Raw genomic sequence first — 13520 nt, forward strand, 5'->3', positions numbered from 1 at the left:
ATATATTTAAATTTCTAATAAAATCTCTTTTTATTAAATAATATAATACACCAGAGTGCGCAGCCTAACCCAACTCTGACTCGACTCTCGACTCTCGACTCTGACCCGGACACCATTACTAGAAAGCGCAAGTTGCTATTGGATACCGGCACACATATAGGCTATAGGCTTCTCCAAATGTGTGGGGTGGTCATACGTGGAAAAACTGACGGGAAACATCAGGCCCGTCAGCATCTTTCATTTTAATTGTCTGACATTAATCAGCATAGCGTAGAAAGATGTCAGCGATGTTGACTGCTGATTGGTTTCCTTTGGGAAGAGATACTTACTTTCGGTAATGTGCTCTGAGATTTACATATTTCTCGAGTACAACATTTGTACACGGTTATATTTATGTCAAATTGACAGTGTCACGTTATTGTTAATTGCACGTTGTGGACTTTTATTACAGGAAATTTGAGCTGTATCCGATATCTTTCCAGCATGAGATTTCTAGCAACAATTTATTAGTGGCAGCCCCATACGGGGGCTCAATTGCTGTAACAAGAAATTCTAAAAAACTTGTCAAAGTACAAGGAGCAACTAAACCTTTAATATTGTTGTATTCGTCATCAGGAAAACTGACAGCCAAGTTACAAGTAAAATATTTTTAGTTTCTAAACTTTATTATGTTTGCTATTTTTATATTTGTTTCTTTACTCAACATCTCATTCTCATAGTGGAGCAGTGGACAACTGGTATCATTTGGTTGGTCCCAGCAAGAAGAATTGCTCTGCGTTCAAGACGACGGCATGGTTCTCATATATGACATGTTTGGCACTTACCAGCATACCTTTAGCATGGGAAATGTAGGTGCAGAGATATAATAAATATAATAAATCTTTAATAGTATAATAAAACTTTTAATTACATTTTTTTTTTTCTCTTTTAAGGCAGCCAAGGATACCAAAGTTGTTGACGCAAGATTCTTTACAACGTCCAATAGCACTGGGATAGCCGTTTTAACATCCACCAATCGTATATTTCTAGTAAATAATGTATGTGAACCTAAAGTCCGGCCAATTCCTGATGTGCCAAGTAAGTATAATAATATGTTTGCATGCTTTTTGCTTGTTCATAGTTTTTATATAATTTTTACTTTTAGGGTATGGTCCAATTGATTGCTGGTATATGGTACACTATGACAGAGAAACACAAGTAATTTTATCGAATAAAGAAGGAATTTTTGTAATTCATCAATCCCATCAAAACACATATTCATTTGTAAGCATGTCATTATACTATAATTCATATTGGTAAAATTTGACGTGGTATAAACTTTTATATATTTGAAAATCAATATTTTATTTTATTTTCAGAACACGCTCTTCAGCAATAAGATCAATAATATTATAGCTATAGCTGTATCGAGTAATAATCGGCATATTGCACTTTATTCAGATACTGGACATTTGTATATTGGTTCAATAGACTTCAGAGAAAAGTATTGCGAGTGTTACACAAATATGAAGGAGCCTCTTGCAAATGTAGCTTGGTTAGTAACGATTACTCAAACGGTGTGAGATATAAATTTTTTAATATAATAATAGAATTTGATAAACACTTGTAGGTGTGGCACGGAAGCTGTAGTATGTAGCTGGAATAGTACGATAATGGTAGTGGGACGTACGGCTGATACTATAATATACAATTACGATGGTCCATTACATTTGATCCCAGAGATCGATGGAGTACGTGTATTATCAAGCAGTTCTCACGAAATGATACAGAAAGTACCAAACGTCGTGCAAAGAATATTTAGAATCAATTCAACGGATCCTGCTTCCTATCTTTTAGAAGCTTCTAAGCAATTTCAGAAAAAGAGTCACAAGGCCGACAGCTATATAGATTTAGTGAAGGATAAATTAGATACAGCAATAAGAGCGTGTATCGATGGTGCTAGTCATGAATTTGATTTCGAAACGCAAAAAATTCTAATGCGAGTAAGTTGAATAAACATACGTGTTGATACATTAACAATATTTAACATTGTGAATTTTTCGTCAGGCTGCCAAGTTTGGAAAAGGATTCAGTAAAACAATAGATTCGGAATATTACGTTCAAATGTGTAGAATTTTGAGAGTTTTGAATGCAGTGAGACATCCTGCTGTGGGAATTCCATTAACATATACGCAGTATCTTTTTGTATGCAGTCGATATATGTTGTGCAAGAATTCTTTATGTATACATTATTATTATTATTATTATTATTATTTTTTTTTTTTTTTTTTTTTTTTTTAATACTTATTACAACCAATGACAATCCTTAATGATATTAGATTTAACATTCTTACGAATCAAGTGCTATTAGATCGGCTGGTAGCACGAAGACATTATTATTTAAGCATACAAATAGCGCGGCATTTACAATTACCTGAGATCGATGGAGAAAGCAGAATATTGGCACATTGGGCTTGCTACAAAGTAATATAAATAACGAGCAAAATTTTACAAATAATTAAAAAAATATATATTTCTTTATTAATTGATATTAATTGATTTTATAGGTGAAACAAACACAATTAGATAAGGAACAAATAGCAGAAGAAATCGCTGATAAATTGGGATATGCTCCTGGTGTTTCATATAGCGAAATTGCAAAAAGAGCAGCGGATTGTGGACGAAAACAATTGGCTATTAAAGTATATATATAAATAATGTATTAAATATTATACACTTTACTGCGAGAAATTATTTATATACAATCATCTTTTCAGTTAATCGATTACGAACCACGTGCGCATCAACAAGTACCTTTGCTCTTGACACTTGGCGAAGAACGTGCTGCGCTGCATAAAGCAGTGGAAAGTGGTAATACAGATTTAGTTTACACTGTTATTCTTCATCTCAGAGAAAACATGACTCTTGGAGATTTTCAAGTAAGTAAATAATACTTTATTTCAAGCGTAAATAATTACGTGTTCTTTTATAACTAACTTTTAATTTAGATGTCTATAATGCATTGTCCTCTAGCAATGGCATTGTATATTAAATATTGCCAGAGCCATAATAGAGAGACATTGCGTGATATCTACAATCAATACGACGATTTCCATTCACAAGCAGTGTGGTTTATAACTGAAAGTTATCAACGAAAAGTTAGTACAATTTTTTTTTAATTATTGGTAATAATAAAAACCATATTAACTGTAAAAAAATGTTATGACAGATAACAGATAAATGTATATTATATATTTTTAGAATATAATGTCGAGAGATGCATTACTGCAATCTGCTCAGGAAAATTTCAGATTAGCTCGTAATGATACTAACGCATCGTTGACAGAAGAACAGATAAAACTGTTGAAGTATCAAAGATCGTTAGAGGACACGTTACGTGAATCAGTTATAGGGAAGCCTCTACATGACACTGTGAAAGTATTATTATTGCGCAACGAGTTGAAATTAGCAGATAAGTTGCGATCCGAATATAAAATACCAGATCGAAGGTACACAAAAATCTTTATAACTTTAAACAAATTATTATATTTTTTCATATTATACAATGTGAATATTTTAGATATTGGTGGTTAAGAATACAATGCCTAGCAGAAAAAGGATTATGGAACGATTTAGAAAAGTTTTCCAAAAGTAAAAAGTCTCCCATTGGTTATGAGGTAATAATAAATAATAAAATTGCTTTGTTTTTATGTAGTTATGTACAATTTATCGATGTGACAAATAACTTTTCAATAATTTCCATGTTAAAGCCGTTTATAGATGAATGTCTCAAGTATAATGAAAAATTAGAAGCAAGAAAATATTTAACCAAAGTTAAAGAAGATCTCAAAGTAAAATATCTAGTAAAATTAAAGTAAGTAGCTACCACATTTATTATTTGAAATGCAAATAAAATGTGTAAAACATATTAATATGTAATTATTATTATTGTAATTCTGCAGTTTACTTAGCGAAGCAGCGCAAACAGCGTACGAACAGAAGGATACTGCGGCTCTCACATTTGTGCTAGCACAATGCAGCTCATCCGATAGACAATTCATTGATAAGATTAACATGTTATTATCTAGTCTTAAAAGTTAAACCTTTTTTCTTTATTGTATAAGATGTATTTATATACAAATTTGATAACGTAACATTTAACAACAACAATAATAATAATAATAATAATAATAAGAAACATTCGAATATTTTATGAATATGCAATACATAATTTACATAAATAAATTAATAAGGTTACAGTAAATTATTTTTATAATATATTTAGGTATTTCATCTATTTTAATTTGTATAAAAATTTAATTACATATTTGTTGTGTAAAATAGCGATATGTAACTTAATTCTTATATATTTATATATTGCTTTATAACGTTGATATGTATATACAATATCATAGTATAGTATATTAAACCCGAGTATCCCATTGCCATTAAAATTGTAACAACGTACAATTTCGTTAATAAATTAAAAGTAGAAAGAAATTAATTGTTAATAAAATTTTTTTCAGAAAAGTAATTAACTAGATGTAAAACATGTTACAGCTTGGAGCTGATTAACTAGTTGGTTTAGAACGTATAAATTTTATATGTTTTTCAATGAGATCTTTCACGATTAATTGTTCAATTTCGTCTCCATTGTCTAATTGTTCATTTGTAAGAGACAAGACGTAATTAGTTTCTTTGCTTACAATTATCACTTGTTGCTTTCTAGTTTGTAACATGTTGGCTATTACAAGCTGGAAGACAAAATTCAAAATTTAAATATATTTGAGGGAAAAAAAGACTTTATATATATTAAAATAATTACTTACATTATGATTATATTTATTGAGAGCAGTTCTTGCTTTAGGAATCAGCAAGCTTTCGTCAGTTTCTAACTTAAACGAAACTACAAATGCTTTTGGTACCCACAAATTTACTAATGGGGCTAAAATTTTTGGTACTAATTGAAGTGATATAGTTGGTGGTCCGCTAGATGAAATTTTATGGACTGACTAAAAGAAAAATTTATATAACATTAAAATTGAATATGTTATATTTGACAAATAAGACTGATTTGAATAATATATTTACCATTTCATTGGAAGGAATGTAAAAATCAGAGACTGCAGCTGCTAAATATAATATAGCTTTGTCTTCTAGAGGTGCTAATGCTTGGCAAGCAGATCGAAGAAGCCAGAGATATTCGGAGAGAGTTGTAAAAGTAAGTTGGAGCAATTTTTTTTTATCAAATGCCTCTCTATACTTTCGTAGTACTGTAGCTACCTTTTCTGTATATTCTGGCAATACTGTAAAAATAAATACCGTATATAATAATGACATTTAATCTATCTGGATCAATTGTGTAAAATTATATATGATTAATTATTTTCTATAACTCACCTGTGATAACAGAATTTTCATTATTACCAGATATTTTAAGCAAGTCTAAAAACTTTTGACCTATAAAGTGTCTCGAAAATGGTTCCAAAGATTTGATTCTAAAAATACAAAAGATAATATTAATTATGTTGTATGTAAAATATATATAAAATGTATATAAAATATATATTTAAATATATGTAAAATATATATAAAATATAATTACCTATACATGAAAATAACTGAATAGCCTTGCTCCAAGAAGTATTCCGCTGAAACCGAGCCTCTTGTGCCTGCACTGAAATTATCTACAAATCTTACTGTATTATGTTCCAAGGGTACTGTCGTACCTCCACTCTACAATGTTAAATATTAGAATATCATAAAAAATCACACTTTATAAGGTTAAATCATGAACTCACAGTTACCAGTACCACTTTGTTCTCTGTCTCAAGATGCTTTCTAGTAAATTCTTTCAATGCCTGTTCATTCTGTGTCAAGTCCTGAGGAGGTGGATGCTTTGCATAAAAATCTTCCCATGTAGAAACCATTGCAAATGATTGCTACACAATAAAAATCATGTATAAAGATGGAGAAATAATAAAAAAAACTTGTAAAAATAATCAATATATACATACAATACATACAATAAGCATACATATATTACATAATAAAACTCTTAACCTAAAATCAAACGTATAATTTATTCAAAGTCCAAACACAGCATTAGTACTGACATTCATGAAACGACTCGATTGATAAAATATTGTAAAAATACTTAATAAATAGCATTAAATTATTGTAAATTAACGTGCAAAATACGATTGAGTATAACAACATATAAATAACTCGAAAAACAAGCGTAAAATATTACTCGATTTTTTCAACCAATAGGAACACAGCATTAATACTGCCATTCATACATTCATACCTGTCACTTTTTTAAAGTCTTAATAAAAATAGTTCCCGTCGATTCACAGGCTTAAAACTTTTTGGGCAGCAAGAAGAACGATCAAATTTGATAGAAAATCCAACGGAACCCCTGAGAAAGCAGCAGAACTTTTTTGACAATGTCTAGAAGCACAGAAAAACTTTTGTGACTCTCACAACTCTCCAATCACAAGCAAAATAAAATATAAATTTATTTACAGTTAGGAGAAATATTAAATTGTAATTAGAACACTCTACTACATTAAATAAAACAGAATTAAAGTTAAAAATTGAACTTGAATGCCTGAAAATAATTTATTTAAGAGTCACTCTACATTTAACCTATAACACGTACCTGTCACTTTTCAAACCCTTAATAAAAATAGTTCACGTCGTTGTACAGGTTTGGCACTTTTTGGGCAGCAAGAAGGAGCTTCAAAATTGATAAAAAATTCAACGGAACCGTCGTGAATGCTGCAGAACATTTTTTACAAAGTTCTGAAGCACAGCAATATATTCTGCGGCCCTCCAAGCGTTTCAATCACAAGATATCTGAAATATAAAATTATTTACAGTTAAGAGAATAATTTAATTGTAATTAAAACACTCTAATACACTTAAATAAACCAAATTTTAGTCAGAAATTTAACTAAAAAGCTTCAAAAAAATTATTTTAACAATATCTCCACTTTTAACCTCAAACACATACCTGTCACTTTTCTAACGCTTATTAAAAATACTTCCCGTCGATTCACAGACTTGGAACTGTTTGGACAGCAAGAATAAGGTTCAAATTTAATGGAAAATCCAACGGGACAATCGAGGATGCACCAGAACACTTTTTAAAAAATCCTAAAGCACAGCAATATATTCTGTGGCCCTTCAAGCGTTGCAATCACAAGATATCTGAAATATAAAATTATTTACAGTTAAGACAATAATTTAATTGTATTTAAAACACTCTAGTACACTTAAATAAACCAAATTTTAATCAGAAATTTAACTAAGAGGCTTCAAAAAAATTATTTTAACAATATCTCCACTTTTAACCTCAAACACATACCTGTCACTTTTCAAACGCTTATTAAAAATACTTCCCGTCGATTCACAGGCTTGAAACTTTTTGGGCAGCAAGAATAATGTTCAAATTTGATGGAAAATCCAACGGGACAATCGAGGATGCACCAGAACATTTTTTACAAAATCCTGAAGCACAGCAATATATTCAGTGGCCCATCAAGCGTCTCAATCACAAGATATCTGAAATATAAAATTATTTACAGTTAAGAGAATAATAAAATTGTAATTAAAACACTCTAATACACTTAAATAAACCAAATTCAAGTCATAAATTTAACTTAAAGGCTTCAAAAAAATTAATTTAACATTATCTCCACTTTTAACCTCAAACACATACCTGTCACTTTTAAAACACTTATAAAAAATAGTTCCCGTCGATGTAGAGCCTTGGACCTTTTTGGGCAGCAAGAGAAAGATTTAAATTTGATAAAAAATCCAACCGGGCACTCGAGGAAAACGCAGAACTATTTTCACAAACTGTTCAAGTGCAGTAAAACTTATGTGACCCTCGCAGAACTCCAATCACCAAGAATCTAGAATATAAAATTAATTACAATTAAGAGAATAATTAAAATGTAATTAAAACACTCTACTACACTAAATAAAGCCGTATTTAAGTCAAAAATTAAACTTAAGAGCCTGAAAATAATTTATTTAAGTGTAACTTTACTTTTAACCTAAAACACATACCTGTCACTTTTTATAAGTCTTATAAAAATTATTTCCCGATGATGTACAGGCTTGGCACTTTTTGTAAAGCAAGAAAAGACTTCAAATTAAATAAAAAATCCAACGAAACCGTCCAGAAATCAGCAGAACTTTTTTGCCAGACTGTAGAAGCACAGTGAAACTTCTGCGACCCTCGCAGCACTCAAATCACCAAACAACTAAAATATAAATTTATTTACAGTTTGAAAAAATATTAAATTGTAATTAAAACACTCAAATACACTCAACAAAACTAAAATTAACTTAAAAATTCAACTTAAAAGCCTGAAAATAATTTAATTAACAATATTTCCATTTTTAACCTCAAACACATACCTGTAACTTTTTAAAAGTCTTATAAAAAATAGTTCCCGTCCATGTAGAGCCTTGGAACTTCTTGAGCAGCAAAAGGGAAGTTCAAATTTAATAAAAAATCCGACGGGGCACTCGAGAAATACGCAGAACTATTTTCACAAGCTGTAGAAGTGCAGTGAAACATCTGTGACCCTCGCAGAACACCACTCACCAAGAATCTGGAATATATAATTTTTCACAGTTAAAAGAATAATTTAATTGTATTTAAAACATTCTAGTACACTTAAATAAACCGAATTTATGTCAGAAATTTAACTAAGAAGCTCCAAAAAAATTTATTTATGAATATCTAAACTTTTAACCTAAAACACATACCTGTCACTTTTAAAACACTTATAAAAAATAGTTCCCGTCCATGTAGAGCCTTGGAACTTTTTGGGCAGCAAAAGGGAGGTTCAAATTTCACAAAAAATCCGACGGGGCACTCGAGGAATACGCAGAACTATTTTCACAAGCTGTAGAAGTGCAGTGAAACATCTGTGACTCTCGCAGAACACCACTCACCAAGAATCTGGAATATATAATTTTTCACAGTTAAGAGAATAATTAAATTGTATTTAAAACATTCTAGTACACTTAAATAAACCGAATTTATGTCAGAAATTTAACTAAGAAACTCCAAAAAAATTTATTTATGAATATCTAAACTTTTAACCTAAAACACATACCTGTCACTTTTAAAACACTTATAAAAAATAGTTCCCGTCCATGTAGAGCCTTGGAACTTTTTGGGCAGCAAAAGGGAGGTTCAAATTTCATAAAAATCCGACAGGGCACTCGAGGAATACGCAGAACTAATTTCACAAGCTGTAGAAGTGCAGTGAAACATCTGTGACCCTCGCAGAACACCACTCACCAAGAATCTGAAAGATATAATTTTTCACAGTTAAGAGAATAATTACATTGCATTTAAAACATTCTAGTACACTTAAATAAACCAAATTTATGTCAGAAATTTAACTAAGAAGCTCCAAAAAAATTTATTTATGAATATCTCAACTTTTAACCTAAAACACATACCTGTCACTTTTAAAACACTTATAAAAAATAGTTCCCGTCCATGTAGAGCCTTGGAACTTTTGGGCAGCAAAAGGAGGTTCAAATTTCATAAAAAATCCGACAGGGCACTCGAGGAATACGCAGAACTAATTTCACAAGCTGTAGAAGTGCAGTGAAACATCTGTGACCCTCGCAGAACACCACTCACCAAGAATCTGAAAGATATAATTTTTCACAGTTAAGAGAATAATTACATTGTATTTAAAACATTCTAGTACACTTAAATAAACCAAATTTTAATCAGAAATTTAACTAAGAGGCTTCAAAAAAATTATTTTAACAATATCTCCACTTTTAACCTCAAACACATACCTGTCACTTTTCAAACGCTTATTAAAAATACTTCCCGTCGATTCACAGGCTTGAAACTTTTTGGGCAGCAAGAATAATGTTCAAATTTGATGGAAAATCCAACGGGACAATCGAGGATGCACCAGAACATTTTTTACAAAATCCTGAAGCACAGCAATATATTCAGTGGCCCATCAAGCGTCTCAATCACAAGATATCTGAAATATAAAATTATTTACAGTTAAGAGAATAATAAAATTGTAATTAAAACACTCTAATACACTTAAATAAACCAAATTCAAGTCATAAATTTAACTTAAAGGCTTCAAAAAAATTAATTTAACATTATCTCCACTTTTAACCTCAAACACATACCTGTCACTTTTAAAACACTTATAAAAAATAGTTCCCGTCCATGTAGAGCCTTGGAACTTTTTAAGCAGCAAAAGACAGGTTCAAATTTAATGAAAAATCCAACCGGGCACTCGAGGAAAACGCAGAACTATTTTCACAACTTGTTCAAGTGCAGTGAAACTTCTGTGACTCTCACAGAACACCAATCACCAAAAATCTGAAATAAAAAATTATTTACAGTTAACAGAATAATTCAATTGTATTTAGAACACTCTACTACACTTAAATAAACCGAATTTTAGTCTGAAATTTAACTTAGAAGCCTGAACTCACTCTGCAAAGTGTTAGTGCTATCTGGAGTACTAAGTAAGTCGAGGATTTTTCTCTTGCACCAGGAATGGTCAGAGAGACTTCTGTGGCTTTCCCGGGTCTTCGGACAGTTTCCTTGGTTAGTTTCCGTCGCGAACCTTTCGTCCCCAAAGCGCCAAACCTGTAAATAAAGCAGAAGTATTTTTAAATTAAAACTAAAAATCTCATAAGTGACACTTTGAGGTTAAAGTTATATTTTGACTATTTTCTCACTTTTTAATTAATTGAGGCTCTCGAGCAATTTAAAATCGGTCCCTCACGATAGAGGAGGGTACTCTAATTAAATTCTAACGCATGACATACCTGAATTCACTCTGCAAAGTGTTAGTGCTATCTGGGGTACTGGGTAAGTCGAGGATTTTCTCTTGCACCAAAAATGGTCAGAGGGACTTCTGCAGCTTCCCGGGTCTCCGGACGGTTTCTTTGGTTAGTTTCCGTCGCGAACCTTTCGTCCCCAAAGCGCCAAACCTGTAAATAAAGCAGAAGTATTTTTAAATTAAAACTAAAAATCTCATAAGTGACACATTGAGGTTAAAGTTATATTTTGACTATTTTCTCACTTTTTAATTAATTGAGGCTCTCGAGCAATCTAAAATCGGTCCCTCACGATAGAGGAGGGTACTCTAATTAAATTCTAACGCATGACATACCTGAATTCACTCTGCAAAGTGTTAGTGCTATCTGGAGTACTGGGTAAGTCGAGGAATTTTCTCTTGCACCAGGAATGGTCAGAGAGACTTCTGCGGCTTCCCCGAGTCTCCGGACGGTTTCCTTGGTTAGTTTCCGTCGCGAACCTTTCGTCCCCAAAGCGCCAAACCTGTAAATAAAGCAGAAGTATTTTTAAATTAAAACTAAAAATCTCATAAGTGACACATTGAGGTTAAAGTTATATTTTGACTATTTTCTCACTTTTTAATTAATTGAGGCTCTCGAGCAATCTAAAATCGGTCCCTCACGATAGAGGAGGGTACTCTAATTAAATTCTAACGCATGACATACCTGAATTCACTCTGCAAAGTGTTAGTGCTATCTGTGGTACTGGGTAAGTCGAGGATTTTTCTCTTGCACCAGGAATGGTCAGAGAGACTTCTGCGGCTTCCCGGGTCTCGGACGGTTTCTTTGGTTAGTTTCCGTCGCGAACCTTTCGTCCCCAAAGCGCCAAACCTGTAAATAAAGCAGAAGTATTTTTAAATTAAAACTAAAAATCTCATAAGTGACACATTGAGGTTAAAGTTATATTTTGACTATTTTCTCACTTTTAATTAATTGAGGCTCTCGAGCAATCTAAAATCGGTCCCTCACGATAGAGGAGGGTACTCTAATTAAATTCTAACGCATGACTTACCTGAATTCACTCTGCAAAGTGTTAGTGCTATCTGTGGTACTAGGTAAGTCGAGGATTTTTCTCTTGCACCAGGAATGGTCAGAGAGACTTCTGCGGCTTCCCCGGAACTCCGGATGGTCTCGTTGGTTAGCTGCCGTCACGTATCTTTTGCGTATAAAGTTTAAAGCCTGTAAAACAAATAGAAATATTTGTTTTTCTGACTTTAAACTTTAATCAATAACACATACCTGTCACTTTTAAAACTTTTATAAAAATTAGTTTCCGTTGATGCACAGTCTTGGCACTTTGTGGGAATAAAAAAGACGGTTTAAATTAGTTAAAAAATCCAACCGGACACTCGAGGAAACAGTTGATCTCCCACAAACGAATAAAATAAGCATAAAATATTTCGCGTAAAATATTCACCAATGGAAACACAGCATTAATACTGGCATTCATGAAACGATTTGATTAATAAAATATTGTAAAAATACTTAACAAATAGCATTAAATTGTTGTAAATTAACGTGCAAAATACGATTCAGTATAAAAATTTATAAATAACGCCAAAAACACGTTCAAAATGTCAGTTGATTATTTTCAACCAATAGGAACACAGCATTAGTACTGACATTCATGAAACGATTCGATTAATAAAATATTGTAAAAATAATTAATAAATAGCATTAATTGTTGTAAACTAACTTGCAAAATACGATTTAGTATAAAAACTTATAAATAACGCCAAAAACACGTTCAAAATGTCAGTTGATTATTTTCAACCAATAGGAACACAGCATTAGTACTGACATTCATGAAACGATTCGATTAATAAAATATTGTAAAAATAATTTATAAATAGCATTAAATTGTTGTAAACTAACTCGCAAAATACGATTTAGTATAAAAATTTATAAATGACGCCAAAAACACGTGCAAAATGTCACTTGATTATTTTCAACCAATAGGAACACAGCATTAGTACTGACATTCATGAAACGACTCGATTAATAAAATATTGTAAAAATAATTAATAAATAGCATTAATTGTTGTAAACTAACTTGCAAAATACGTTTTAGTATAAAAATTTATAAATAACGCCAAAACACGTGCAAAATGTCACTTGATTATTTTCAACCAATAGGAACACAGCATTAGTACTGACATTCATGAAACGACTCGATTAATAAAATATTGTAAAAATAATTAATAAATAGCATTAATTGTTGTAAACTAACTTGCAAAATACGATTTAGTATAAAAATTTATAAATTGCGCCAAAAACACGTGCAAAATGTCACTCAATAAATTTCAACCAATAGGAACACAGCATTAGTACTGACATTCATGAAACGACATAGGGAAAAAATGGTAGGTGTTGGGGGAAGTTTCCGCGGTCATTCTACCGACGACTTTTGACCGAGCAACAAGGTGACGTATACCTTGCTTGAAGTGACAGTTAGATTTTTGTGTCGGGATCCAAGGTTAATAGAAAGTGTCGTGGACTATCCTGCGAGTGTCTACCGCGGTAGGAATGTTTTATATCGCGGCCCGTTTTATACCGATGCTTTGTGCAGAAATCTAAAATTTAACGAAAAAAGTGGTCGCGCGTTTTGAATAACGGTAGAGATAAAAAGCGGGATAGTGAATACCCCCCGGTGGGGGTAACAC

The 13520-nt window shown here is 31.8% G+C and overlaps 2 protein-coding genes and 3 long non-coding RNA genes across 8 annotated transcripts; 1 reads left to right on the forward strand and 4 right to left on the reverse strand.

Moving 5' to 3' along the window:
- The first annotated feature begins 163 nt into the window (after window positions 1-163).
- LOC139107171 (vacuolar protein sorting-associated protein 16 homolog) lies at window positions 164-4479 on the forward strand. The gene is made up of 16 exons (XM_070664532.1): window positions 164-334; window positions 452-638; window positions 720-848; window positions 933-1077; window positions 1145-1263; window positions 1359-1534; window positions 1610-1982; window positions 2047-2174; window positions 2319-2463; window positions 2547-2681; window positions 2757-2918; window positions 2988-3137; window positions 3241-3488; window positions 3560-3656; window positions 3750-3853; window positions 3942-4479. Exons 1-16 carry the CDS (start codon window positions 279-281, stop codon window positions 4078-4080), a joined length of 2493 nt encoding a protein of 830 aa, XP_070520633.1. The 5' UTR covers window positions 164-278; the 3' UTR covers window positions 4081-4479.
- On the reverse strand, window positions 4260-6308 carry LOC139107176 (phosphopantothenate--cysteine ligase-like). 3 transcript variants are annotated; one of them, XM_070664552.1, is made up of 7 exons: window positions 6290-6308; window positions 5781-5921; window positions 5585-5715; window positions 5380-5477; window positions 5071-5285; window positions 4809-4991; window positions 4260-4733 (listed from the first exon to the last, which is right to left on the reverse strand). In XM_070664552.1, exons 2-7 carry the CDS (start codon window positions 5907-5909, stop codon window positions 4551-4553), a joined length of 939 nt encoding a protein of 312 aa, XP_070520653.1. In that variant the 5' UTR covers window positions 5910-5921; window positions 6290-6308; the 3' UTR covers window positions 4260-4550. The 3 variants fall into 3 exon arrangements, with proteins under 3 accessions (XP_070520653.1, XP_070520652.1, XP_070520651.1); XM_070664551.1 differs by lacking the exon at window positions 6290-6308 and adding an exon at window positions 5997-6133 and having other exon boundaries at window positions 5793-5921; XM_070664550.1 differs by lacking the exon at window positions 6290-6308 and adding an exon at window positions 5997-6131.
- Window positions 6309-7353: 1045 nt separating this feature from the next.
- On the reverse strand, window positions 7354-8296 carry LOC139107183 (uncharacterized). The gene is made up of 3 exons (XR_011546479.1): window positions 8059-8296; window positions 7706-7901; window positions 7354-7548 (listed from the first exon to the last, which is right to left on the reverse strand). It is a non-coding gene; the product is annotated as an uncharacterized lncRNA (long non-coding RNA).
- A 132-nt stretch (window positions 8297-8428) lies between these two features.
- LOC139107180 (uncharacterized) lies at window positions 8429-9212 on the reverse strand. The gene is made up of 3 exons (XR_011546475.1): window positions 9120-9212; window positions 8767-8962; window positions 8429-8609 (listed from the first exon to the last, which is right to left on the reverse strand). It is a non-coding gene; the product is annotated as an uncharacterized lncRNA (long non-coding RNA).
- Window positions 9213-9564: 352 nt separating this feature from the next.
- LOC139107181 (uncharacterized) lies at window positions 9565-11584 on the reverse strand. Of its 2 annotated transcripts, none has more exons than XR_011546477.1 (3): window positions 11534-11584; window positions 10177-10372; window positions 9565-9665 (listed from the first exon to the last, which is right to left on the reverse strand). It is a non-coding gene; the product is annotated as an uncharacterized lncRNA (long non-coding RNA). The 2 variants fall into 2 exon arrangements; XR_011546476.1 differs by lacking the exon at window positions 11534-11584 and adding an exon at window positions 10489-10709.
- Window positions 11585-13520: the final 1936 nt, after the last annotated feature.

Source organism: Cardiocondyla obscurior, linkage group LG12, assembly GCF_019399895.1.
Source record: "Cardiocondyla obscurior isolate alpha-2009 linkage group LG12, Cobs3.1, whole genome shotgun sequence".
In the NCBI taxonomy this organism is placed as follows: Eukaryota; Metazoa; Arthropoda; class Insecta; order Hymenoptera; family Formicidae; genus Cardiocondyla; species Cardiocondyla obscurior.